This window comes from Hibiscus syriacus, unplaced genomic scaffold (genome assembly GCF_006381635.1).
Source record: "Hibiscus syriacus cultivar Baekdansim isolate YM2019G1 unplaced genomic scaffold, ASM638163v2 tig00110187_pilon, whole genome shotgun sequence".
NCBI lineage: Eukaryota > Viridiplantae > Streptophyta > Magnoliopsida > Malvales > Malvaceae > Hibiscus > Hibiscus syriacus.
In genome coordinates, this window is record NW_024062618.1 from 575,052 (window position 1) to 601,182 (window position 26,131).

At 31.2% G+C, this 26,131-nt stretch overlaps 4 protein-coding genes and 1 long non-coding RNA gene across 7 annotated transcripts; 3 read left to right on the forward strand and 2 right to left on the reverse strand.

The window, feature by feature from the left end:
* Positions 1-1,649: 1,649 nt before the first annotated feature.
* LOC120217544 (peroxisomal nicotinamide adenine dinucleotide carrier-like) lies at positions 1,650-6,085 on the reverse strand. Of its 2 annotated transcripts, none has more exons than XM_039214634.1 (11): positions 5,819-6,085; positions 5,639-5,716; positions 5,359-5,433; positions 4,462-4,517; positions 4,235-4,290; positions 3,786-3,896; positions 3,097-3,165; positions 2,919-3,029; positions 2,489-2,557; positions 2,204-2,258; positions 1,650-2,044 (listed from the first exon to the last, which is right to left on the reverse strand). In XM_039214634.1, the coding sequence occupies exons 5-11, from the start codon at positions 4,280-4,282 to the stop codon at positions 1,851-1,853; spliced, it is 657 nt and encodes a 218-aa protein (XP_039070565.1). In that variant the 5' UTR covers positions 4,283-4,290; positions 4,462-4,517; positions 5,359-5,433; positions 5,639-5,716; positions 5,819-6,085; the 3' UTR covers positions 1,650-1,850. The 2 variants fall into 2 exon arrangements, with proteins under 2 accessions (XP_039070565.1, XP_039070564.1); XM_039214633.1 differs by having other exon boundaries at positions 4,462-4,549.
* Positions 6,086-8,192: 2,107 nt separating this feature from the next.
* On the reverse strand, positions 8,193-11,016 carry LOC120217543 (probable aquaporin PIP-type 7a). The gene is made up of 3 exons (XM_039214632.1): positions 10,602-11,016; positions 10,210-10,508; positions 8,193-8,360 (listed from the first exon to the last, which is right to left on the reverse strand). The coding sequence occupies exons 1-3, from the start codon at positions 10,936-10,938 to the stop codon at positions 8,208-8,210; spliced, it is 789 nt and encodes a 262-aa protein (XP_039070563.1). The 5' UTR covers positions 10,939-11,016; the 3' UTR covers positions 8,193-8,207.
* Positions 11,017-12,640: 1,624 nt separating this feature from the next.
* LOC120217546 lies at positions 12,641-13,957 on the forward strand. The gene is made up of 3 exons (XR_005525151.1): positions 12,641-12,666; positions 12,733-13,136; positions 13,612-13,957. It is a non-coding gene; the product is annotated as an uncharacterized LOC120217546 (long non-coding RNA).
* A 157-nt stretch (positions 13,958-14,114) lies between these two features.
* LOC120217542 (arginyl-tRNA--protein transferase 2-like) lies at positions 14,115-18,224 on the forward strand. Of its 2 annotated transcripts, XM_039214630.1 has the most exons (7): positions 14,115-14,200; positions 14,306-14,432; positions 14,582-14,620; positions 15,223-15,373; positions 15,909-17,048; positions 17,269-17,590; positions 17,898-18,220. In XM_039214630.1, exons 2-7 carry the CDS (start codon positions 14,315-14,317, stop codon positions 18,012-18,014), a joined length of 1,887 nt encoding a protein of 628 aa, XP_039070561.1. In that variant the 5' UTR covers positions 14,115-14,200; positions 14,306-14,314; the 3' UTR covers positions 18,015-18,220. The 2 variants fall into 2 exon arrangements, with proteins under 2 accessions (XP_039070561.1, XP_039070562.1); XM_039214631.1 differs by lacking the exon at positions 14,582-14,620 and having other exon boundaries at positions 17,898-18,224.
* Positions 18,225-20,869: 2,645 nt separating this feature from the next.
* On the forward strand, positions 20,870-23,084 carry LOC120217545 (DNA replication complex GINS protein PSF3-like). The gene is made up of 6 exons (XM_039214635.1): positions 20,870-20,914; positions 21,020-21,088; positions 21,202-21,302; positions 21,601-21,693; positions 22,464-22,603; positions 22,838-23,084. Exons 1-6 carry the CDS (start codon positions 20,870-20,872, stop codon positions 22,945-22,947), a joined length of 558 nt encoding a protein of 185 aa, XP_039070566.1. The 3' UTR covers positions 22,948-23,084.
* The last annotated feature ends 3,047 nt before the right edge of the window (positions 23,085-26,131 follow it).

Here is a 26,131-nt window from a genome sequence, read left to right on the forward strand (position 1 = left end):
ATGATATATACCTTTTAATTTTATTTATGATCAGTCTATTAAAAAAAATGTGTGAATCTGCCATTATCTAATACAAAAGCAGTGTTTATGAGCGTAGCTATTTAAAGCACAAGAGACAAAATCTCAAATCTAAAAAAATATCGATTGTTGGAGTTCTGTCAGTCATCAGTAAACATCATTCATTTATTATATAAGCGGCAGTTTTAATATATAGTTAAAAAAATATATTATCGATTTTATTATTTTTTAAATAATAAAATTGATAAAAGTTATCAAAAATATTATTATTTTTGTTATTTTTTTATTGATTTTATTATTGTTAAACAATTTACTATAAATGTTAAAAATTTTGATGTTTTATGTAGAAATAATAATGTTTTAATTAATTTTTTTACCGATTTAATTCTTTAAATAATAACAAAACCGATAATATTTTTTTTATTTGTATATTAAAGGTGTCATACTGTAGAACTTCCCATTATAAGACATCGAAAAATTCTCAAGAAAATTCTTTAAACCGTTTGGTAGGACTATAATTTATTCCTTATGTTTTCTATGGGTAAAGAATATAAATGATGTCTGGCTATACAATATTGTTTTGTTGAGTTATCTGATTACTAAAAGCTATAAAATGATTGCTCGACTATTGATTATGTTTCAATCTCATCATTTTTCATTAAAAAATTAACGACAATATTAGCTAGACATTAACCTACTAACCGAGACATGATATAATATGATATCGTAATTTCAAATGACTATCATATTTCAATCATCATGTCAAAATTTAACTCAGATGGTCATTAATTTTTTAATAAAAAATGTCGAGTTTGGATTATAATGAATAACCAAATGATCATTTTGTAACTTTTAATAATCAAAATAGTAAACAAAATAATATTCTATACACAAATTACATTTGTGTACTTTACCTTTTTTTTAATCAAATCTACCTCATATATCATTTAATTTTAAGGTAAAACACACAAATAATCCCCCAACTATAAAATATTACTTTATTGAATCTCTCTACTATTAAAAGTTATAAAATAATCACCGACGATTCATTATGTTCCAACTCATCATTTTCTGTTAAAAAATTAGCAATCGTCTGAACTAAACGTTAATATGATAAATGAGATCTAATAATCATTTGAGATTATGAGATCATATTTTATCATATCTCAATCAGCATATTAACGTCTAATTCAAACTACCGTCGAAAGTCTATTTTTTAACGAAAATGATGTTTGAAACATATAAATAGTTAGGATGACCATTTTATAACTTTTAATAGTCAAATGACTCAACAAAACAATATCTTATAGTGAAGGGACCATTTGTTTACTTTACCCTTAATTTTATAACTATTTTCATATTTTATTAAAATTTCTTAATATTTATAATACTTTGTTTATTATTTCAAGAATAAAGATAATATAAAGCAAATTGAAAAATCCCAAAACAATGAGGTCCGAGAGCTAAGTTTTAAATCCCAATGCATAGACTTATAAGTCCAACTGAATAGGCCCATAAAATCACAAAACTCTTCATCTATATCTATTTTCAAGGTCTCGATCTCATGTCAGTTGATCCAAACACTTGATGGTATTAGATTCGATACATTTGAACACAACATAAAAACATGATAAATTGGATTGTATACTAGTTTTATTTCAACGGGTAATCTTTTTATATCTATCCCTTTTATTTCAAGGTATAATATATGGTAATGGTACAATCCAAGTTTGAATAAATTGAGCAATAACTTACCAATGTTGAAATAGAAAGAGATCGGAGGCGGGGCGGAGCGGAGCGGAGCGGAGCGGAGAGCAAAAGAAATTTTCGAGTCAAGGAGGCTTCGATTTCACAGTATGGATGCTGCTCTTAACAAGCAACAATCGAGCACCCTTGACAAGTTCTTCTTTGATCATGAGCAATACGGCAGCTGCGAGAACACTTTGTACGATTTTTGTGCTCATACCTTTGTAAAATCCGTTGAAGCCTTCGTAGCGGATCATCTTAAGAATAGCATCCAAAGTCCCTATATATAAGGAAAATTATTTCATACACTGCCGGTATGGACTATTTAGATACTTAAAACGGATCATTATTAGAATAGCACCAAGATCAAATATACAAAAATTAATTACTCGATTCAATAGTACGGACTACTTCGATACTTCAACATAATGATTCAAACCTTTGTATTGATGCTTTTGGTCCCCAGTTGTAACCTGTTTTGCTTGAAGTCTGGCCTGTAAAGACAACCAAAAAGATGCATAAATGACACATTTTCAAGCTCAGTATAGAAAGGTTATTGACTTATCGCTTATCATGACGAATAAGGATACCAGGACATAAGTGTATTTGGAGAGTTATATCCCCATACTGGTGTCCGCAAAATGTGTCAGACACAAGTTTCAAAAACGAGTACTTCAAGAAAGAATGAACAGTCAGAGTAACGTAGTTTATATGATCATCACACCTTTACTACATTAAGAGGGTAGGTCACACCAGTAGCTCCCAGTTTTGCCAAAGCTCCAAGAAGAAATATCTAGCATAATTAGACAACTTATTCAGAGATTAAAACATAGAAGAAGTGACATTTCAAGGAACACCGAGGTAAGCGATTCGCGACTTAACTTTCTGAATATGAATTTGGATTTCAAAAAGAGTGGTGCAATAAAACATATATAATTGCAAATGTAACATTCATTATTATTTCATAAACTCATGGATTTGATATTTAGTAATTAATTTGAAATTTTAGTTGTTATACCTTTAAAATATATAATCATATTGAATTCCAATAATACCTGATATATGCATGAAATCCGTATTCAAATAATCAAATTCATGTTCCCCAACATAGCATAACATCATTATTACTTAGGAGATATGAAATTAGAGACAACCTCCCAAGCAGTTATTCCATTGTTGCCCGGGGTACCAAGAAGAGATCGTTGTTTCTTCAGCTTCTTCAGCATCGTTTCATATAGCATAAATTGTATAGCCGGATTGCTGACCTGTGTGGAACAGCAGGAACAATAAGTGAAACTCCCTTAACAAGAGTAACAGTCACTTCTCACATACCATGATCAACGTTGGGAATACACCTTTCCAGAAGCCCAAAAATCCAGCTTCATCAAAGAGTTCTTGAATCTGCAAGTATTTTATGTGCAAAATAATGTACAAAATCATATCGGCGAAGAAACAAAGTTTCAAAGTAATTATTCAAAATCTTCATATTTACAACTATTTAAGAGGCTAACAAGACAAAATCAAACTCTGTCAAAACAATAAGAATATACTATGACAATTGCTATTTTGACCACATTCATGCAAATTATTTCAAGCACCAATTCAGCATTATCGAAATTCCACAATCACCGATTTAATCTTCAATTCCAAGTTCTTATCTACACTTGCTATTACGGATGCAATAATTCTAAAATAGTTTTATTCTACCTAGAACATTTATATTCTATTTTAACGAAAACCCATCATCCATTTCTTCATCATTTAATAGTCATTACCATCATCAATCCTACCATCTATCCTTTCCAAACAGACCTCAACCACTTGCTACAAGCATCGTCATTTAGCAAATGGAAGAGATGTGAAAAATGCTTTTATACACAAACACACAAGATTATGCATTTCTGTTATTGTATAAAGTTTACAACTAAAATCTTCTACCATTTCTAGAGAAAACTTGAATGAGCTTCAATGTTATAAGTGAACTACACAAAAGAACTATGTAGACGATCCATGGTGCATACCGCATGACCAGTGCCATAAGGAAGAGGGTCAATGACAGAAATAACTGTTTCCTCCGGAGCAGGTTTTGCCAATCTATTAGGGTTATCTTCCTTCGAAACTTTTCTGTGAGACTGCAGCACAATAATTGTTTTTTGTTTAAATATTAGAAAGCATGTAAATTGAAAATTGATGCCTTCAATTGCAACGCATAAATCAAAACTTTAAAGCAGTACAAATCATTGTGTGATATAAAACAAAGTTAGGCATTATACGCAAGAGGGCATGTTACTTTTCCGTATTTTCCCATAATTCTGGCATGGGATCTAGGATAATGAGCAATTTGTGGCCATTGACTTGGATCAGAAGACCCACGCTTATTGTATGGATATCCAGCAATAAATTTATTACATTAAAGTCTGTTCTTTCTATGTTTTACACCAAACAAAAAGCTTTCTGAAATGTCTTTTACCTGCATACGTGTCACAATGACCCAAATGGGGTTAGTCAACAGCCACATTTACGCACCTACACAGAAATGATGTAAGCATGTAATTAGCTAATATAGAAAGAAAATTAGTACTACAGTTATGAAACAGAATTAGAGCGGTTTCTATACGATCTAGAGAACTTTAAAGAAGCATGCAACAATAGCCACAGACAGTCGGCAACATTGAAAGTAAAATAAAACTAGATTACCCTGATAAAGCATCCCCTTTTTCCTGTTTTCAAGTGCTTTAATTTCAGCTTTGTTCCTGAATATTTGATAGAAATATTAGTAAACACCCTGTATCATAGAGATAGTAAGTATTTATGAATCCGAAAAAACTAAACAAACAAAATATTGCAAGTTTACGATCACTTTACAAATAGAAGAAAGCAGTTGACGCAAAAAATCATGCAGTCCTTCTTAAAGATAGATCGGTAAATAACTTGAATTCACGAAACAATGTAGTTAAGCAACTCTAAAACAGCTCCATAGAGGTGAGTTCACGAAACAATGTAGTTAAGCAACTTTAAAATAGCTCCATAGAGGTCAGAAGATCCCTGAATTAAAATTAAATAATCATCCATACATATATTTATGCCCTCAAACATATATTTTTATCCAATTGAACCTTCAATTAGATGGAAAATTTATTATGGCATCTAAATATTTTGTCTTATCAACAGCTCAACTGGATGAAAGATGTTCAAGGGTTTAACAGGTAGCAATAAGAAAACAGGTGTTTGAATGATTATTTAGTTTTAGTTCAAGGGATTTTGAGTTTTATATTCAGTCCAAAAATAAAAAACAATCAGTTCCCTAAATCCCATCTGTTTCACTTGGAAACGTTACCAATTTATCATTAATAGCCATGTTCTCCAGACTCTTTATTTCCCTTAAAGTACCTATGTGTATCAAGTGACCAGCGCATATTTGAATATGGTACAAGGCTATCATCTTCGGAATAGATATAAAAACCTTAGAGAAAAGGATATACCCCATTCCAGACACATTTCTGTATGGTCCAGATAACACAGTACTCTCCTTAATCATAAAGCAAAATAGTAACAAGAACAGCTCTCTTGTCTAAAAATCTTACAGTTCATTACCTGAGATGCAGCTGTACCAACTAATGAAGGTGTTAATCCTCCATACAAACGTTCCCATCCTTCTTGTTTTACAACCTATAAACAAAGTAAGAAAACAAAATTTAAATTGTTGCTTTTATCCATATTTTCCAACTGATAGGCAACGATTCAACATCAGTTTTAACATAGTTACTAAAAAACTAGTTTGAAAACCCAACAACCCAACAACACCTAACATGAACAATAGCTAAAAAAATAGATTCCACTAACAAATTCCTCTAAAAAACGGAAGAAAGAAAACCTGGCACATTAGCTCAATGGTTCCAACTTTCCGTTTCTCTTTCTTGAGATCACGCTCTGTTTGTTGACGAGTATTTACCTGTAAAACAAGTTAAAGAAAAAAAAAAGGAAAATTACAGCTAAAGCCAAATACAATTTTTCTATAAAAAAAGATGAAGAAAATGAAAAGAAAATCTCATACAGTTTGAAGAGGATACGTAATGAGTTGAGCTATGATCCCTCCACCGGCTCCCGCCAATCCATTTATCAAAGCGTCCGACATAGTTGTGATCCCTCAAAAGAACATTGATCAGAGAAAAATCAGTGCAACATTTTCTCGACAAAATCTGGTGTTTGGGAGAAAATTGCAAAGAGATATACCGATCTTGAGAGAGAGAAGGCAGGGAATGCAAGCTGCCTCTGACTTCGGCGGTAGCGGAGAAGCAAACAAAAGGTCATTTTGGGAAAGGGAAATGGGCGTTTGCTTTCGCCATCGAAAGTTTAAAAATAATATAAAGTCATTGGCTGTTCGTTTAAGAAAGCAAAATGGAAAGGATTTTGAATGTGATAAGTGAATATCGGGAAAAAAATGTTAACAAGTGAAAAATAACGGGATAAAGTGCATAGATGATTTTCTTAATTCGTTGATGGGTCAATTATTAATAGTCATAAAATAGTTCACATATTAAAAACGTTATTTTATTAAATTTTTTTATTATTAAAAAGTTATAAAATAATCATTTGATTATTTATTATATTTTAAAATTATTTTTTTGTTAAAATTTTAACGATTGTCTGAGTTAAAAGTTAATATACTGACTGAGATATGATAGTACTTGAAATTATGATATCAGATTTTATCATATCTCAGTTAGTATTTTAACATTTACCTCATACTATCGTCAACTTTTTAATGAAAAAATGACTAATTTGGAATATATAAGTAGTTGTGTGACTATTTTGTAATTTTTAATAATTAACGGACTCAACAAAATAATGTCTTATAGTTTAGGATATTTGTATATTTTATCCAAAATAATAATTTAATTATATTTAAGTGTACCACGGTATTTCTTTTCTTTTTTACTCCACTACGTTTCCTACTTTTCTTCGTAAATAACCTCGACTTCTTTCATTGATGTTTGAAATTAGGGACGTATGTAGGGAGATAAATGAATTTAGCTTAATCAAATAACACTGTATCAATTTGATAATGTTTGATATATTCATATAACAGTAACATGTTTTGCTTTTGTACTGATTTTAATTATATATGGTTCAATTCAGTTTTACAGTTGAATTCTTTGTTCTATGAACTTTTTCCTTGAAATCTATAATTTAGTATTACAATGCCAATAACAGTCTCTTAAGATGGAAAAACCCTTCTCCGTTTGAACTCTTTAGACAATAAAACACTTGTCAAGTTGTAATAATTGAAGAGTTAGGGATAAACTTGTCAAATTAGGTAACTATAGTGAAATCTCACAAATTCGTATTTTATTTTATTTTATTTATATACATTTGTAGACTTAGATTATATTTATATTATGCTATACTTTATTATTTTTTTTATCGCATTATTATCGTATCGTATTTAAAATTATGAGATTATATCGTATTTAAACTTGGAAATAGAGCATAATGTGACATACTTATATTTACTTACAAAAACACAAAAGCATACAAACGAGAGAAAATTAACGCAAGGAAACATAGAGTGGGTGGTGGGGCATTCTCATTATTATTTTTTTGGATAATTATCATTCTCATTTTTCTTTTTAAAGTTTTATCACAAGATCACAATTATACAATCACGACGCTTGATTGCGATATTAAGGTCACTAAATAAAGTCACAAACTTGAATTTTAGTGTTATAAATAAAATAAATTAGGAAGAACCCTTGTAATCAAATTTTATAATATTTAGATTAATTAATTAATATATCATATATTAATGGTTAAATTAAAACTCTTACAAAACGGAAATTAAAATTCTCAAATATTATTATTATAACATTATAACGCTCGTTTTGTAATGCTTTAATATTTTTAATAATTGTTTTATGACTTTTTTTTAAAAATTGTATTAAAATGATCATAGTTTATAAACTTATGGTACATTATCCACTTTATGATATAATGATAGTTTAAGTTCTTAGTTTTTTTTATTACTACAATATAATTACAATATTGTATCTATTTGAAAGACTCAACCATTTGACAATAAATACTCAAATATCTCTATAGATATCGTGCTCGAACTCGGGATCTCTAAAAATAATAAATATCTATTTAATCACTTAAATCGTTTGGTTCGTATTATCTTAGTTTTAAATACTAGTCAAAATTGGTTTTTGATCCTCAATTTTTAAGGTTTGAATTCTTAATTGGTCATTCTCTTAAAGTTAAATAATTTAATTTCTCATAATGTTTGTTTAATCTTTACACATGGGTTTTAATTTGAATAGTAATTAGAGTTAAGTTGAGTGAGACTCTTAAAATAGAAGCAAACTTTTCTAATGTTATTTTTTATTTCTAAAACTCGATTTTAAAATTTTATTTAAGAGACGTTAAAAAATTATGAGGAAAATTTAGAGGCTTACATGATCATCCCAGCCTTTGTCCTTGTTGAAGATGATGGCTGCACCAAGACTACGAGCCGGGTTAATCCCGGTTCCTGTGATCGGGATGGTGGCTAAGTGAACCAAGAACACCGCGAACCCAATCGGCAACGGTGCTAGAATCTAGCCACATAAAAGTAAATTCACCCACCATTAGTAGCAACATCCATAGCTTCTTATTCCAATTCTCTAAACAAATAATCTCATTAATACTAAACTTAGAAAGGGTAAAGTACATAAATGGTCCTCCACTATAGAGTATTATTTTGTTAAATCTATGATTATTAAAAGTTACAAAATAATCATCTGACTATTCATATGTTTAAAAGTTATCATTTTTCATTAAAAAAGTCGATGGTTGTCTGAGCTAGACGTTAACATATTGACTGAAATATGATAAAATTATATTTTAATAATGTATACTAATAATATTGTTGCTTTCAAGCACTATTCGATGACATAATGTTTCAAACACTAACTCAACGACATAAAGTAATTGAAAAGTCAATCTACAAAATACAACTCAAAAAATTATGAGATCATATTTATCATATATTAATTAACAAATTAACGTCCAACTCAGACAATTATCAATCTTCTAATAAAAAAAGATAAGTTTAGAATATATAAACAATAAAGTGACAATTTTATTACTTTTAATAGTTAGAGGTCTTAACAAAGTAATATTCTATAATTAATAAACTATTTTGCAACTTTTATAATAATAAAAACTCAACAAGGTGGTGTTTGTTTTTGCAGAGCTAAAAAGTCTGCAGTCTGCGGACCACATCTGCAGTCATCTGCAGCAGAAGAGGTGGACCAAAAGTCTGCAGTTTACAATAAGAAGACTGTTTGTTTTTTAACGTCTGCAAACTGCTAAAATAAACTTAAATATAAATAAACTGATTTTTTAAACTTAAAAGAGTTTTGTAATACTGAGATTTAAATAATTTTAGTTTTACAATACTGAAATTTAAATAATTCATACAACTACAATAATAATTTTTTTAGAAAAACAAACACCACCTTATTAATTATATTATAAGTCTCACATAATCACATGTATTATTAGTTTTATAAGTTTTATAGAATAAAATTTATAAATAATCATTAAATTATATGATTTTTTTAAATATGCAATTATGTAATATTTTTATTTTTTAAAATATATATTCATAATTTATTTTTATAATTATATGATATTTTTAGAAAATATTTTTTAATTTATAAAATTATTTTATGATTATTTTTATTTAATTGTGATTATATTTTAAAATTTTAAAAACATAATTTATAATTTTTTATATTTTAAAATCTTAATTATTAAACAATAAAATCATTTTTTATTAAGCAATGTGGTTTAAATACTTACATTTTGTATAAAAAGTTTAAATATAATTTAAAAATAACAAATCCAAAAAAAATATTATATCTAAACTTAAATCAAATAAAAATAAATATAAAATTAATAATATATAATAATTTATATGATATAAAATTAAACATCTATAATAATATTAAAAAAAAAATTATTTATTTAAAAAACTAATATTAAAATTAATATCTATAATATAATATTAAAAAATTAATATTTAATTTATTTTAAAAAATAATATTAAAATTAAAATCAAATATAGTATAAAATTAAATATAAAACCTCTTTAAAGAGATTAGAAGATTTCTGTAGACATAAGACCACGTATGTTAGAAGAGCTTCTGTCTTCTAAAAAAACAAACTGTATGCGAAACCCAATGTCTGCGCGTGGTCTGCGCGGAACAGATATAAGAGCTTTGCAGCTAAAACAATAACTTATAATAAAATACTATTTATATATTTTACTCAATTAAAAATCAATTTGAATAGTAATATTAATATTGATTTAATTTAAGTTGATTTTATTATTATTTAATTTAAATTTGGTTGAAAATGAATTTTAATTCGAATATGAAGATTAAATTATTGGATGCTTACAGGGACATGAGAGTCTCGAGCGCTGCGCTTGGCGTCAGTGGCTGAGAAGACAGTGTACACAAGAACAAAGGTCCCAACAATTTCAGCACCAAGACCATCGCCTTTGGTGTAGCCATGAGCCACCGAGTTAGTTCCGCCGCCCAAGGCACCGTACCGAGTCTTCCCCATGAACCCTTTCACTACACCGGCGCCGCATATGGCGCCCAAACACTGCATCACCATGTAGTAAATCGCCCTCGTCAACGACAGCTTCCTCGCCAAGAACAACCCGAACGTCACCGCCGGATTAATGTGACCACCTATCCACAAACGCCTGAATTAGATCTCAAAACTGATTTTCTCGAGAAACAAAAAAGGTGGAGGAAGAAGACTAGAAGAGAGTGTTTTTTTACCTGAGATTCCGGCAGTGCAGTAAACAAGAGCAAAGATCATACCGCCGAAAGCCCAAGCAATCCCTTGAATCCCCACGGTCGTGCACTTTGTTTTCTCCTTAACGACACCCATGACAGTCAAAACAGTGATATACAAGAAAAGGAAAGTGGCCACGAACTCAGCGATCCCAGCTCTATAAAACGACCAAGACGTCAACTCGCCGGGCTCGAAAAACGGAGCTGGTGGTGGCTCGGTGTAGTCTTTGCCGTCATCTTGGCTCTGAGCGGCGGTCCCAATCGGTTGCCTCTCGTTGAACTTGTTGGCTCCTAATCTAACATCCTCTTCTTTGCCTTCCATTTTCACTTCTGGCAAACAAAAAAGCAGAAAGAAAATGTAAATTAAAGAAGAAAATTCTGGGATTTGTTTTGAGTTAGTGGGGGTGGTGAGTGGCTTGCAATGGTGATTTTTATAGGCTAAAGTTGGTGCAAAAATGTCGGTTTATTTATTTACTGAGCAGGAGGAATACTCCATTGGAATAATTTTGTTATAAACGACAATGGGACGGCTGCTCATGGACGGCGTAATTTGATCAATTTTTGGCCACAAAATTAGTGGGTTCAGGCACCGCCCATTACCCACTTTTGTCAATCGTGAGAGCGAAGGATGAGGTTGAATGATTGATACATACATGATACATGTCTATTTCATTATATTTTAAACTCAGATTCATTAAAAATAATTATTTTTAATTATATTAAAATTCATTAAATTATTAAAATTTAATTAACTTTTGATATAAATAAAAAATATTTATCTTAATATTAACTCAAACTAATCTAACTAGAAAATATTAATTAAGTTGATAATTAAAAAATTACTTAAATACTAAAGAAAAAGATCTGATTAATTCAATTTTGAAGAATTTGATTCCATCGGTAGCTAAACCAAACATTTGAGCCCTTATATAAGAGAGATTCGTCCACGCCTCTATTTTTTTGGTATAATTAGTTTTTAGTCCCCTAACATTTTTTGAACCCCTAAATAAGAGAGATTCGTCCACGCCACTATTTCTTTGGTATAATTAGTTTTTATTCCCCTAACATTTTTTTAATTCAATCCCTTCTTAAGTCTTTATCACTTATCAGTTTAACTTTTTATTTAAATATGTATTAGATTCATTCACATTTTAAAATTAAACAAATGAATTTCTTATATCAATTTTTTAATTTTGGTTTTTTTATTTTATTTTATTAAAATTTAAAATTTTAGTCTTAAAATTTCATCCTTAAATTGTAAAATGAAATGTTATTCATAGGAAAACTATTAATTGAGAACTTGAAACAATGGTAGGATCCGAAAACCAGACAAATGAAGTCACAGTAGCTCTCTGTTCCATACGGTCAATCTTTTCGCCTATGTTAGAAAAATATTCTGCAAATGGGGTGGCCAAATGTTACATCTATGCTTCTTATCATTTATAAGATAATGGATTTTGGATTAACGGTTGTTGAATTGATTTATTTAAGTATATTTAAAATATAATATTATGGGTAAACTAAATTACTTTAATGATTAAAAAAATATTATTTTTTAAAATTTTCGAATCCTAACATTAATATTTGTAGAGATGTATAAGCTTTAGAGTAAAGTATATAAACAGTCCCTAAACTTTTAGGGCATTTGCATTATGGTCACATAACTTTTAAAACTTATAATACAACCATCGAACTTTTAGTTCATTCTCAGTAAGATCTCTTACACTCCGTTAGTTTTAGCTGACGTGACACGTTAACTCTGCTAAACCCTCGGTCTTCTTCTTCCTCTTTTCTTCTTTCTTCTTCTTCTTCTCTCACACCCCTTTTAGCCCCACTCTTCTTCTCCTTCTTCTTAAACACCCCGATATGCCTCTCACTACAAGCAGTAGTTTTGGAAATTCGAAAGGTATATGTTTTTTTAAAACTTTATCTTTGATCATGCATCTGTTTAACAGAGCAGTTCTGAAGGTATATGTAAGAATCTTCTATTATTTCTTGGTGGATTTGACAAAAACAGGGGAGAAGGTCTGTCATTTTATATAAACTATATGTGAGTTTTCGAGTTGCTTTTTTTATTTTCAGTAACTTAAGAAATGAAATAGCTTTTTCTGTACAGTGGCTAGCCTTCCGTGATGATGGTAAATATAGTGCAGCTGACTTTGCAAAAGCAACTAGTGAGAAAGTATCGAGTGTCCTTTCTCTACAAGAAAATTCTTGGAATCCTTTTGAGAAAGAGCAGGCGTTTAAACGCAGAACATGCTTTGTCATTAGGTTATTTCAGGGTGCTATGAGAGGTTTAGCCTACATGCATAATCATGAAATATTACAGCAGAGTCTTGGACCGGCTTCTGTTATACTAAAGTATATTGTTTGACAATTTTCATTTGAAGGATGGGTTTATCCGCCCTTAAAAGAGATTTAACCAACCTTTCATTGAATGATGGCAGTCCAATAGTAGGAAAGAGATGCTGCTTATCTGATTCCAAAGCTTCGAGATCTAGCCTTTTCTGTTGACATCGGGTACTGCGATGTTGTTATTTGGCTTTACTTTGTTCCCTGGAATAGGTTGGTTGGTTCATTGTTGGCTGAAAAAGAGAACCGCTAACCGAGCTAAAACAATCCCCTAAGTCTGGATATATTGTTTCCCTTTAGACGGCCGTTGCAAAGTCATTGCCTGTACTTAATCATGGTATACAGAGCAAGATAATGATGGAATAGACTTAGTTTTTACAATAATTTTGAATGTTTTAGATCCATTTACACTTCTGAAGGGTGCAAATAATCACCCATATTATTGAGAATAAGGTTAATGATCCTGGATATGAGCATGTAATATATCATCTATTCAAAAGATATAGGAATACATCTCAGTTCCCTTTTTGCTAGAGTATTCTCGTGAAAATGAGGGAAATGGACCGTTAAATATTGCTTGAAATTGCTCTTGATTTTCAAAATAGTGCCTATTTATATCCAATGATGTGCCATTTTGCTTTAGCTTTTCATCTTTGGAAGAATGTCCTAGCACATTCTCAGAGGGTCTTTGGAGAAGGGCATATTCTGCTGGTGCATTTACGCCTATGGAGAAAAGTGCCTTTGGAATTGCAGATGACATGTAATGTTTCGATTTTCGGTGAAACTTCCCTAGCCGTTTTTATACCAAAAATCAATTTCTTCTCTAGAAAGAAGAAAGAAGAAGAAGAATGAGGAAGAATAACCAAGGAAGAAGAAGAAGAAGACCGGGGTGTTTAACGGAGTTAACGGGTCACGTCAGCTAAAACTAACGGAGGGTAACGGCAGGGACCTTACAGAAAATGAACTATAAGTTTAATGGTTGTATTGTAATTTTAAAAGTTTGGTGATCAAAATGGAATCTATCTAAAAGTTTAGGGACTATTTATATACGTTACCCTAATCTTTATTGTCATATAATAATAAACGTTTAAATATTTTTATAAATTACTTAAATCTAGAATCTTTAAAAAGTATCTATCATCCATACAATCACCTAAATTAGTCCTAAACAATTGTGCTTATTTTTTCTGCGTAGTAAGGGAGAAGCTGGAAGCTTGATTCGCAGAAGATAGGTATTCTCGTGCTCCTCTTAAACCTAACAAGTAGAGGGAAAAGAAAACAGACCTTTGAAAATTTTCATGATTCGAAGTCTAATTTGTTGTTTTGTTGCGGAAAAGGAATCGAAAATGAAAAACGAAGCGAGTAGTAGCAATAACAGAGAGGAAACCGTGGTCGTCGATTGCGGCCGCAGTCGAAGCTCCTGTGGTTATTGCAAATCCTCTGGTCGTACCAGTATCTCTCACGGTGAGGTTCTTTAAATTTATCCTTTTTAAAAAGAATAATTTTCGAGTATGTCTCCTGAATTTTCGTCAATTTGATTGACCTAATTTTTTAAAAGTTTATTAATAGTCAATTTTTTAAACGATATTTTTTTCTGTTTTTTTTTTGTGCAGGTTTATGGGCGAATAGCATCACAGTAAATGATTATCAAGGTTCTCTCTCTTTTTCCCCTGAAAATTTCCAGGCTAATTTTATGCTTTACTGAGTCGTAGTTTTAGCTGTGAAAATGAAAATTTAACCATGCAATTTCTGTTATGTTTAAGTGAAAAACATAAACCAGAAATGAAGAATTGTTCTTTTCTATTTTGCAATTTCCTAAGCTAATTTTATGCTTTTGTTGTCATAGTTGTAAAAATGAAAATTTGATCATGCATTTTCTGTTATGTTTAAATGAAAAAACATTTAAGTATAAATGAAGAAGTGGAACGGTGTAGTTAAGTGTTAGAAACTTTGGCTACTGAAAAAGAAGAATCTGTTATTTGTTTGGAAGGGATTATTGGGGTATTGATCTTAGCTACTTATTTATATGGATATGTTAAGTTGGAATTGAATGAAATTTATAGAGTAGTGATCATTGAGAGTAATTTTATATATTCATTCCCGATGTCCTTAGATGGTTTCACATCTTCTTGATCACTGTAGGATTTGTGGTCATTGAGAGCAATCTTAATTATTCATTCCTAATGCTTTGTTTCTTTTCCGATATGGATGTCTTTAGATTTTTTTAACTTATTTGTACATGTCTGCTTATTAGATCTTCTTGACCGTGGTTGGAGGAGATCCGGCTGTTTTCTTTACAAACCTGACATGGAAAGGACATGCTGCCCATCTTATACTATTCGTTTGAAGGCCAGTGATTTTGTTCCTTCTAAAGATCAACTTCGAGTTTATAGACGACTGAATAGGTATAGACTCATACTCATACCTTATTTCTATCTCTGTTTTTATCCCATGTTTTTAATCTTGATAACATGTGTTGCTGTACTTTAAAAAATAATGGAATACGAGAAAAAAGTACTTTCTTGTTATAAATAAGCTCTTGTAATTGAACCATTTAATCACCATGCTCGTAAGCTTGTCTATATTACTGCAACATTTTGGTTTTCTTGTATTACACATGTCCTAAACATACTCGGACGTAGCTATAGGACAAAATTCTCCAAAGACCCTCTAAATGCATGAAAAATCTCGGGAAAAAATTGAACATACCCATATCGTAACCATAACTATGTGTGACAATTACACCCGAGTCCAAGTAACATAGGTGATCAAAAGGATTTTGTTTACCCTGGCCTTTGTCACAGTTTTGCAATTATGGAAAGATACTGCTTCAAAAGGTGTAGCCCAAGTATTGACCTACATATGAAATATTTCAGTTTCCACCCCCTATATTATGTTGGAAAATGTGGATCCTCAGATCTGACTTTTGTGTATGCACAGGTTTCTAGATGGAACACTTGAGGTGAGAAATCCAATTGAACATGGATACAATACCAATACTTCTAAGAATACAGGCAGCCTGTCCAATCATAAGGTCTCAAGCTCAGCAGGAAATGTATCATTTTTACGCAGCAACAAACAGGAAAATAAGGCAGAAGAGGTTATATATAATTTATCTGACCAAATAGACAAAGTGTTGCATTATACATATATTGGAAGTGGGGAACTTCCTTCCGGAATTCAATTGCCAAAAGCCACAGTCAAAAAGGTTTCAAATGCCAAAAGGAAGTTATCAGTTGAAGGATCAGAAGATCTTTTATACTCCAGCAACATTGCCTTCCAAATAGCCGCTACATTGAGGCGGGCACAATCAGCTGAGGACACCCAACAATTGCCAATGTCTAGAAAGAACGCAGAAGAAAATGATCTAAGCCCAAAATCTTTTGCGGAGAAGTTGACATGTTCTTTAAAGCAGCTTGCAAACATTTATGGCTTTTCCATTAAGGCTTGCAACGGGCATATTAATTTTTATTCTACTGCAAAAAATGCATCTCCAGATGCAGAGGTTCAAAATGTTACTCTGCATAAAGAACTAGGGAGTGGAAGTAAAAGCTCCGGTGCAAACAAAAGCTCTGAACATCATCAAGTGCAAAAAAAGAAGCTTGAGATCCGTTTGAAAAGGTCCAGTTTCGATCCGGAAGAGTATGCATTGTATAGACGATATCAAATGAAAGTACATAACGATACACCAGATCATGTCACAGAAAGCTCATATAGGAGGTTTCTTGTTGACACTCCCTTATTATTTGTTTCACCATCTGCTGATGGCATGGTTCCTCCATGTGGCTTTGGCTCTTTCCATCAGCAATACATTATTGATGGCAAGCTAGTTGCTGTTGGAGTGATAGACATCCTTCCTGGATGCTTGTCAAGCAAGTATTTATTCTGGGATCCTGATTACGCATTTTTATCATTGGGTAAATATTCAGCTCTGCAAGAAATTGATTGGGTGAAAGAGAACCAAATCTACAGTGCTGGTCTTCAGTGTTATTATATGGGCTATTACATTCACTCCTGCAGCAAGATGCGATATAAAGCAACATACTACCCATCCGAGCTTCTTTGCCCTCTTCGTTATCAGTAAGTTCTGGCTCCAGTTACTGTGCATTACATGCATTTTTCAGTTATTAGATTTAAATGCCATCACGTGCTTCATAATGCATTGGTGTTAAAGTTTCTTAAGGCAAATAACCAAGAGTTGGGTGGGGGTTGTGGAAAGTTTCAAACCATTAAAATTTTATACTTCTTTTTGGCAACTTTCAAGTCTTATGAGCTGAAAAGCTGGAAATAATATTTCCAGGTGGGTTTCATTTCATACGGCGAGGCCATTGCTTGATAAAAAGAAATATGTCATCCTATCCAATTTTGCCAGTTTACAAGACGTGGAGTCCTCCAAACCTTGTGTTCCTCCTGAAAGTGACATGGAATTGCAGCACAATGTAATCGGACTAGAAGACACAAATGATGTTCCTATGGATGATGAAGAGATGGCTGAGATCGAATCCGAGAGCTCTGATGATGAGTTGGAGACTGATACAAGTGGCTTAGCATCTGCCGAAATAGATGATGGCGACTTGAGCAATGTTTTAGTCGGACTGAGGGGATCTCGACTAAGATACAAGGTAAAGTGAATGCTAAGTGCTCTCTATTTTCGGTTTTTACTTGAATATTAAATTTTTGTGAGAAAAGAACATAATTGTTTAGCACTTGGCAAGAGATTCGGGGATTTTTGTTTCATGGTTTCCGATCCTAAATCCTAGTTCGAACACGGCTCCATATTAGATTTGTTTACTAAAAGTAGATGCAGGTGATCTTTGCCTCTGCCATTTAGAATATAAGATGCATGTTTATGACAAGCGCATATCCGTAATCTAGTGCAATCTTCAGCATTTTTATGTCTAATTCTAGTTAATGGTTTTCTATTCGAAGGAGCTCCAACGAGCATTTGGCCCCTCCGAAATGAACTACCTGGAAACACAATTGCGCAGCTACCAGAGAGTGGTGGGCGTAGGGCTGTCCGAACGTATGGTTTATTCACTTGGCTAAATTTATTCGGTTCATATGATTTCGAAATCCAGTTCCCGATCAATGCACCTTCCGAGTCCTTTGAAGCTTTCCGGCTGCCTCGACGGAGATCTGTTATGATCTTAATCTCAACCTTTCAGGCTCATCAATCGGAACAATGGTACTGTGAGATATTTGGTGGTCTTGGAATCGAAATCAGTTGAGTTTCTTCGATTCTGATTTTTGAATACGCTTTCTTTGTGTTATTGTCCTGACATTGTATGGCGTTAAATTTGTACTTTTATCAATCTAGTTATTATTATTATTATTATTATTATATTTTTAAATTAAATTTGATGATTTTGATCTGTAAGCTTTCAAAAATAATCATATCGATATTTTTCAACGAATCGTGAGGCAGTAAACGTATACTTTAACAAATAATTTTAAAATTATTAAGATGTTAAAAATAAGTTATTCAATACATTACCATCACTATATATAATTTGGGATGATACATAGAAAAATATTTTTTTCTATGTATTTATATATTATTAATTAGGTTTTTATAAGAAAATAATTATAAAAATAGCATATAAATTATTGAAGTTATGGTATTAAATTAAAATTCATTTTAATTTTATGTTATTAAATAGATTAAATTAATATTTTATTTTATTTGATTGTTTTTGGTTTTATTAAAAATCTGTAATTATATTAAATTTGATCGAGTTGGTTAGATTTTACTGTTATGTTTTTAAATAAAATTTTAGGGTCGGATTGATAATATGCAGCGATTATTTCAAAAATAATTTAAATGTCCTGCTAACATATAAACTTATTACAGATTAGACATGATTAGATAAATTTTCAAATAAATCTACTTATATAATTAAATAATAATAAGAATATTTATGTCATCACTTTAAATGATAATCATTAACGATGCTATCAAATTAGTCTTATTAATAAAATTATTGAAGCATGTAGACTTAACATTTTCTGCTCCCTACTCTAATCACGACTTAACATCTATAATTTCAAATTGTTCATACATCAACTCCAACATTAATCATTTCCAATGTCGGTTAACCAACAAAAGGAAAAGAACCAAATATACATACATTAATAACGATATTAAGATATATTTTCTCTTTTGCTAATCAATGTGTTGTGCATTCGATGATGTCGGAATTTTGTCGTAGTGATTCGAGCATGCACGTGCGGCCGGGTTCATTCTTAATTTAACAGGGAGTCGAAAGTGTGTATACTACTTCAAAGAAATTGGCTATGGCACTATAATACTATGGCATGTCATCAATGATAACGTTGCACTAAAATTATAATCTAAAATATTTATACAAAATTTTAAAATGTATAGATCGTAAAATATTTAACTTTGGTTAAAGCTGGCTACGAGGGGAGTCCTTTGAATTATTGCTCAATATTTTATTTTCCACCTTTATATTTGAGGGTCCTAATTTTATAATTTTTATAAAAATTTTAATTTTCAATCTTCTTTATGTATCTAACTGATTCATTCAATTTCAAATCGGATCTGATCATATTTTTCTTTCTTTTTCCTAATCTTAACTTTTAATCTTCTCAAATTTCAAGCTAGTGGTAAAATAATATATCATTATTCGTTTCTTATTTATTGTTCAAAATCAAATTTCATATCATATCGACATTATTTTTTAATTTATTAGCTCTTGATTATATTTAAGATGTTTTTAATAAAATAATAAAAATAAGATTTGATAAAACTTAATCGTTTTTCAATAATTATTAATATAATATCAAATTGATTAAAGTAATAGAATGTCTTTTTATCCCATAAGAATCTATTTTAAATTTTAACTCAAAATCTTAAAAATATTTGAGAACAGCTCGGACTTTGAATAACATAATCAACCATTTATTCTTACAAATGCCGATCGTGTGCTAGACCACAGTGTTTATAAACTCCCCATGTCTCTAAATTTTATCTAAATCAATTATATAAATATTTTTTTTAAACAGTAGAATAAAATATCCAAACCTACACGAGTACTATTCAAATGAACTTGATTATGAACGCATTATTGATTGTTCTTTAGTTTTTCGTGTAAAGTTGTGGAGTACACTTGATGTGTTGTTTAAAGCATAAGATACAAGTGTTCATAAAGTTATACCAAGACTTGATAATCTTACTGTAGTCTAAGTTTTTTGAAGTATAATTTTGACATAAAGGTATACGAGGATTTTACGCTTGTTATAGTTTATGATATAGAGAATGTGGAACGCTTTAGTAAAAATGTTTTCTGAGAAAGAAATATGATCGCAGAATGAATGATGATATAGATTGCAAGGTATATTGTTGGTTTCATTAGTTATTTTGATCCTCCCTAAACTATTCTCAAGTTGTTTGATGATGATATAAAAGAATTGAAGAAACTTTAAATTGTTAGGATGTGAGATTTAAATTCTTATTTTATAAAAAAAAATATGCTCAAGTGCATTTGGATTCATAATCTTAAAAAAACATGAACTAATAATTAGGTAATCTGGGGTGTATTCTATCCTAAAATTTATATAATTTAAATTATTCACTTATCAAAATTTACATAAATTAAAATACCTTAAATATGATTACGACGATAAATAATATCAATTAAATTGAGTTGGGCTCATGTTAGGCTCTAACAATTGGGCCTAAAGTTATACTAGATTAAGAATGATTTTTAAAGCCTAAAAATCACTAAGAATATCATGTTCAATTTTCCCTCCTTTTTCTCTTGAATTTTCAGAAAGAATTTAAACCCCGTAAATCAGCTTAACTAGCACATAATTTTCGTCTCTCCAATCTTTCGAGAAATCCAGGAAAAGAAAAAGATTTAGAATAACAGGAAAGGAAAATGGCAAATTACTACAATATCGATGATATTCTTGCAGAGGAAGAGGTTGATTCAACACTTTCACCCCTTCCTTTTCAGTTTTTTGCATACTTTTCAATTCTCAATTTCCTAATCGAAAATCCTTCAAATCATTTTTGTTTGCAATTTCAGTTTGTTCCAGTTGTTTTCCTTAAAGCAGCAAATGGAGTTATAATTGATCCCAGTTCCGAAACAAACTGCGTAATTTCTTCTTTTTAAACCTTTTTTTCTCAATGTTTCCCTCTTTTATCCCATCTTTAAGGGGGGAAATTGGAAGAAAACAAAGGGTTAATTTTCTGATGTTGGGTTCTTAGGTTGAACAAGGAGCAAAAGTGGAGCTGCCACTGTGGCTTGCTCAAGAATTGTACTTAAGGCAAGCCATCTCCATAAGCGTCCCCGCCTGTTTCAATCAAAGGTATTTCTCCAGAATCAGTTATGTTGAACTTGCCTTGATAGTACCCTGTAGGTGTTTGATCTTATTTCTAAATGAATGTTGTTTGAATTTATTTGAAGCAGTAAATAGTTACTATTTCTCACACAAGTATGCCTATATGCAATGGAAGTAAATAGTTACTATTTCTCACACAAGTATGCCCATATGCAATGGAAGAATGACGATATAACTCATTTCAGTGTCCGAGCTGATGATTGATTTATGTGCTTGCAAAGTTCTCTTGGTGTGTTATTAATTATGTTTTCCTTTATATGTTCAGAACACGGTTGGAAATCCAAGCTGATGCAGCTTGTGTGGATCTTAAATCTCGGTCTCCTTATTTTTATGAGTTTGGATGCAAGATAGCACCACTGTGAGTCTCTCTTTCAATCCTTTTAATATCTTTTATAATCTATATTACTCAAATTTGAATGTCATATAACACCTATCTGGCACAAATATTGTTTTTTTTAACTTTGTGCTGTTTTATTTAGATGTGAGGTCATATTCTCATCCATGTGTCTAACCATGAGTGATTGTCATAGTCATTATCTTCTTTTCAAAAGATATAGGATGTGTAGCACTGCTATATATAAAGCTCAAGACCTCCATTTTTCTTTCTGACGTAGGATTAGTGTCCCACAACTCTCCAGGGTACAATATTCTCTCTCATTTAATCTCGTGATATTCTCGTCTCAGATCATTGTCATGGTTGTCCACCTTATCTACCCTACTCATTGGGAAGTTTAACATAAAATCAGGTAGTCAAAAGGTCGTCACCGTTTATAAATTCTGTGACTTTCCTATTTCTTTCCGATGTGAGATTAATATCTTATACCTCCTCAAGGCGTGATATGATGCACAAGTACACAAAAACAATTAAGAGTTCGAACAAGGTAGGACTCGTTCTCTTAGTCCATCCTTGGCGGTCTAACCTAGTAGGTCTTCTACGTCTAGAGGGTCTAAGAAGACTGTTTTAAATGTGTATCCAAAGAGTCTTCAAAGGATTATATTTCTATATTCATGTATTAATATGCGTCGGATACAGGTATTAGATACAAATACTTTTAAAAAGAAATGAAAAGTCGAAATAATATATCCGAAATGAATTCTCAGACAATCATTCCTGTTTTCATGTTATAGAGTTGGGGATAAAACCATTGAAATCCTACTCTTATCGGCATTCAAGATCAGATACAAGGAGATCTTAACCAAGGCATATACTGCAGTATTCACAACGACTTCCAAGTTCTTGACCCTTTTAACAAAAGAAGAAACAAATCGTGAGAATCCTTGTTCTTTATCTAAAGCTTAAATTATTTCACTACTGTGAGTCCTTTAGAGGTATAAATGTTACATATTCAGACTCGAGTACGAGTGTTCGATACAAGTGTATGTCCGACACAGGTTTCATAATTATATATTGGACAGTGGACACCGATGTCAAATGTGTGCTATTTCGAGAAAGATAATGAATCATAGCAACATGGTAATTACGTTTTGTTCGAACTTTGTAGTATATGAAGCAGCCCAAGCTTCAATGGCGGCCTTTAAGAAGTGGCGGATGGGCGGCCCCAGGCTTCAAAGAGCTTCTGTTCTTGGAAGGAAGAGGAAGCCACTTGACTGAGTTGATATTCTAACCTCAAGATGGCATCTCATAAAGGTAAACCTATTCACTTTAGATTGCCTATGACTGAAATTGATGAACAATGTTGTACACATGTATATCAATATGATGTTTGGTTTATGATATTCAAATTCGATCGTCAGTTTAATTTGATTAATGATGTGTAATTTTATCTAGAGTTATTAGAGGATTAATTTTTTAACGCCAGGTGACCAAAATGAAATAAAATAAAAAAAGCAAAACCTAACCTAACATTAGGTATGATTTTGAAAGAAGAACTAATAATTGAGTGATCAAAACAGAATAAAAATGATACTTGAGATACTAAATGTAAATTTACCTTAAAATCTTTGAGTGTACTCCAGAACCTCATTACTTTTTCGGACAAACAAATTTTAATTTAATTAGAATAATATTTTATTTCTTGTTTTCTTCTTCTCTTATATAAATAAGGTGTATATGTATATGTATTTATGCACCTAATTACAATTAATGTATTTATATGATTATGATTAGAATCAATCAATATAATATATAAGTTAATTAATAAATAGATTTGATATATAAATTGTTTAAAATTTATTTTTCCATAATCTATCTGTTTTAAATTTTAAATTTTAAATTCTAAAACCCTGACCTATAAACTATAAAACTTAAAGCTATCAATCATGAACTTAAATTCTAAACCCTAAAATTTTATATTTTAATGTGATAGTATTTATATCTTTCTCGTATTTATATACTTGTATTCTAAACCCTAAAATCTTTATATCTTATATATCATTTGTGAAATTTACACGTCGTATTAAAACTTTGACATCAAAAAATTTTCAAAATTATTTTTTAACCATATATCATCATTTGCTGTACTGATGATATATGTAATTTTAAATTATTAAATACTCACCTACTTTTATATAATTTTAATTTAAAACAATTATAATATAATATATTTTTTTACTGAAAACCGGCTGCAATTTATTAAATAATCGAAATTAAGAACGATGCCAGCTGTGGCACACTAAACAAGCAAAACTTTAGGGAGTGTTTGGATGGAGTAAATGATGATTAGGGAAAAACTTTTCCTTTTTCAGAATTTAATACTCATGTTTGAATGAAAAATATTTTCAATTGAGAGTAATAACTCATTCTTAACGGTAATTTTTTAAGAGTGTTTTACCAGAAATGTGATTCCTATATATTACATAAGTATTTATTTATAAAGTAATCTTATACATTTTAGTAGGAGTAAAATGGTTCATCTATTAAAATTTTCATATTTTTATTTAGTTAAATATTGATGTAAAATTTTAATATATTTTTAGATAAATAATGTAAAAGTTAATATTTATTATAATTAAAATAATATATGATATATTTACTATTTTATTCTACCCATTTATCTTTTAAATTTTATATAAAAAATATATATATATAAATTATGAATTTAAATTTTATTAAAAATATATAAATAAAATAAAATAATATAATATATTTTCTATGAATTTTTATATAAATATTTTCATTTAAATATTTAGAATACAACTTATTAAAAAAATGTTAGCACAAGAATAATTTAATAAAATATACATTTCAATAATTTCTTATTTCTTCGACTAAACAATATAATCTTATAATTTTGAAAAACAAACCAAATACAGTAGTGTAACTTTATCCGTATAACCCAGATCAAGAGACAATTGAACCGCAGCCGCCGTTTCCTCAGCAAAACTCGAGGTGATTCTCTGAATTTTCCTTCGACAAGCACCCAAGATTAACCCATCTACATCTCGTATAATCACCCCTGACCATGCAAGAAACTGGCATCAAAATTTGCTTTGACCACAAGATGACGGGGGCGGTTTCCATTTGACAATTGGTGAGTCGAGAGGAGAACTAACCCGCGAAGAAACAGTCAAATTCCTGGCAGTGTGATTTGATGAAGGCCCATCTCACTTGTTGAGGTAAAGCCAAATGGTAATTTCTATTGTGTGCATAGTTGTCAATATTTCACCTTTGAAAACCCATAGCTGGCCAATTATACTGAACATGATCTAAACATCAGTCGAAATCAAACAATACCGTAAAAAATACTCAATAGATTCAACTAGCCTCGGACACTTCGGGCAATGCGGATTTTGGGGGAGTCGTGTACAAATGTTTGCAGTGTAGGGGCCAAATTATGGACAAATTTCCACCCTTGCAAAAACCCATAGCTGGCCAATTATACTGAACATGATCTAAACATCAGTCGAAATCAAACAATACCGTAAAAAATGCTCAATAGATTCAACTAGCCTCGGACACTTCGGGCAATGCGGATTTTGGGAGTCGTCTGTAACAAATGTTTTGCAGTGTAGGGGCCAAATTATGGACAAATTTCCACCCTTGCAGTTTGATCTTGCGCTGGAAATTTGCTGCCCATAGCTTCTTGAAAAAAATATTTTTCGCGTTCATCTCCCTAAAAGTAACCGATATCCACTGAGAACCGTGTATAAACCAGTACGTTCACCACCCCAGGTTCTGCTACCTCACACCCCACCTGTGGGGAGAGGTATTGATAAAATTGCATCGGTTTTATCTGTAAAAAATACCGCTTGAATCAACTCCACATCCCAGGTTTTCGAATGTGGATTAATAAGATTCAAAACTCACACAATCGAATTGTTTCTCGGACTGGCAACGCGGGAAAGAGGAAAAACAGGCAGCCCAAAATCATTCCAAACAGAGATTTCATTCACAGTTCCAACTCTCAAACGTAAACCCAAATCCAACAATTTTCAAGCACTCCAAATACTGCGCCAGACATAAGATAGGTTCGATCCTAGATTTGCAGAACCAAACTCCGATGAAGGATAATATTTGGATCGAATTAGTCTAGCAGCCAAGGTGTCAAGGGCATTAAGAAGCTTCCAACCTTGCTTGGCGAGTAATGAGATATGAAATTTAGCGAGATCCCAAAAACCTAAGCCACCATTCTCTTTTAAATCACAAAGAACCTGCCAGGAGCACCAATGAAACCCCTTTTTTTGGCGATTTTTTGTCACCAAAACCGAGCTATTAATCATTCTAACACTGCACACAAACTTTTCGGCAAAAGGAAGCAGGTCATAGTAAACACTAAGATTGCTTGCAACACTGACTTAATAAAGACCTCCATCCCCTTGTGAAAGACAACGAATAC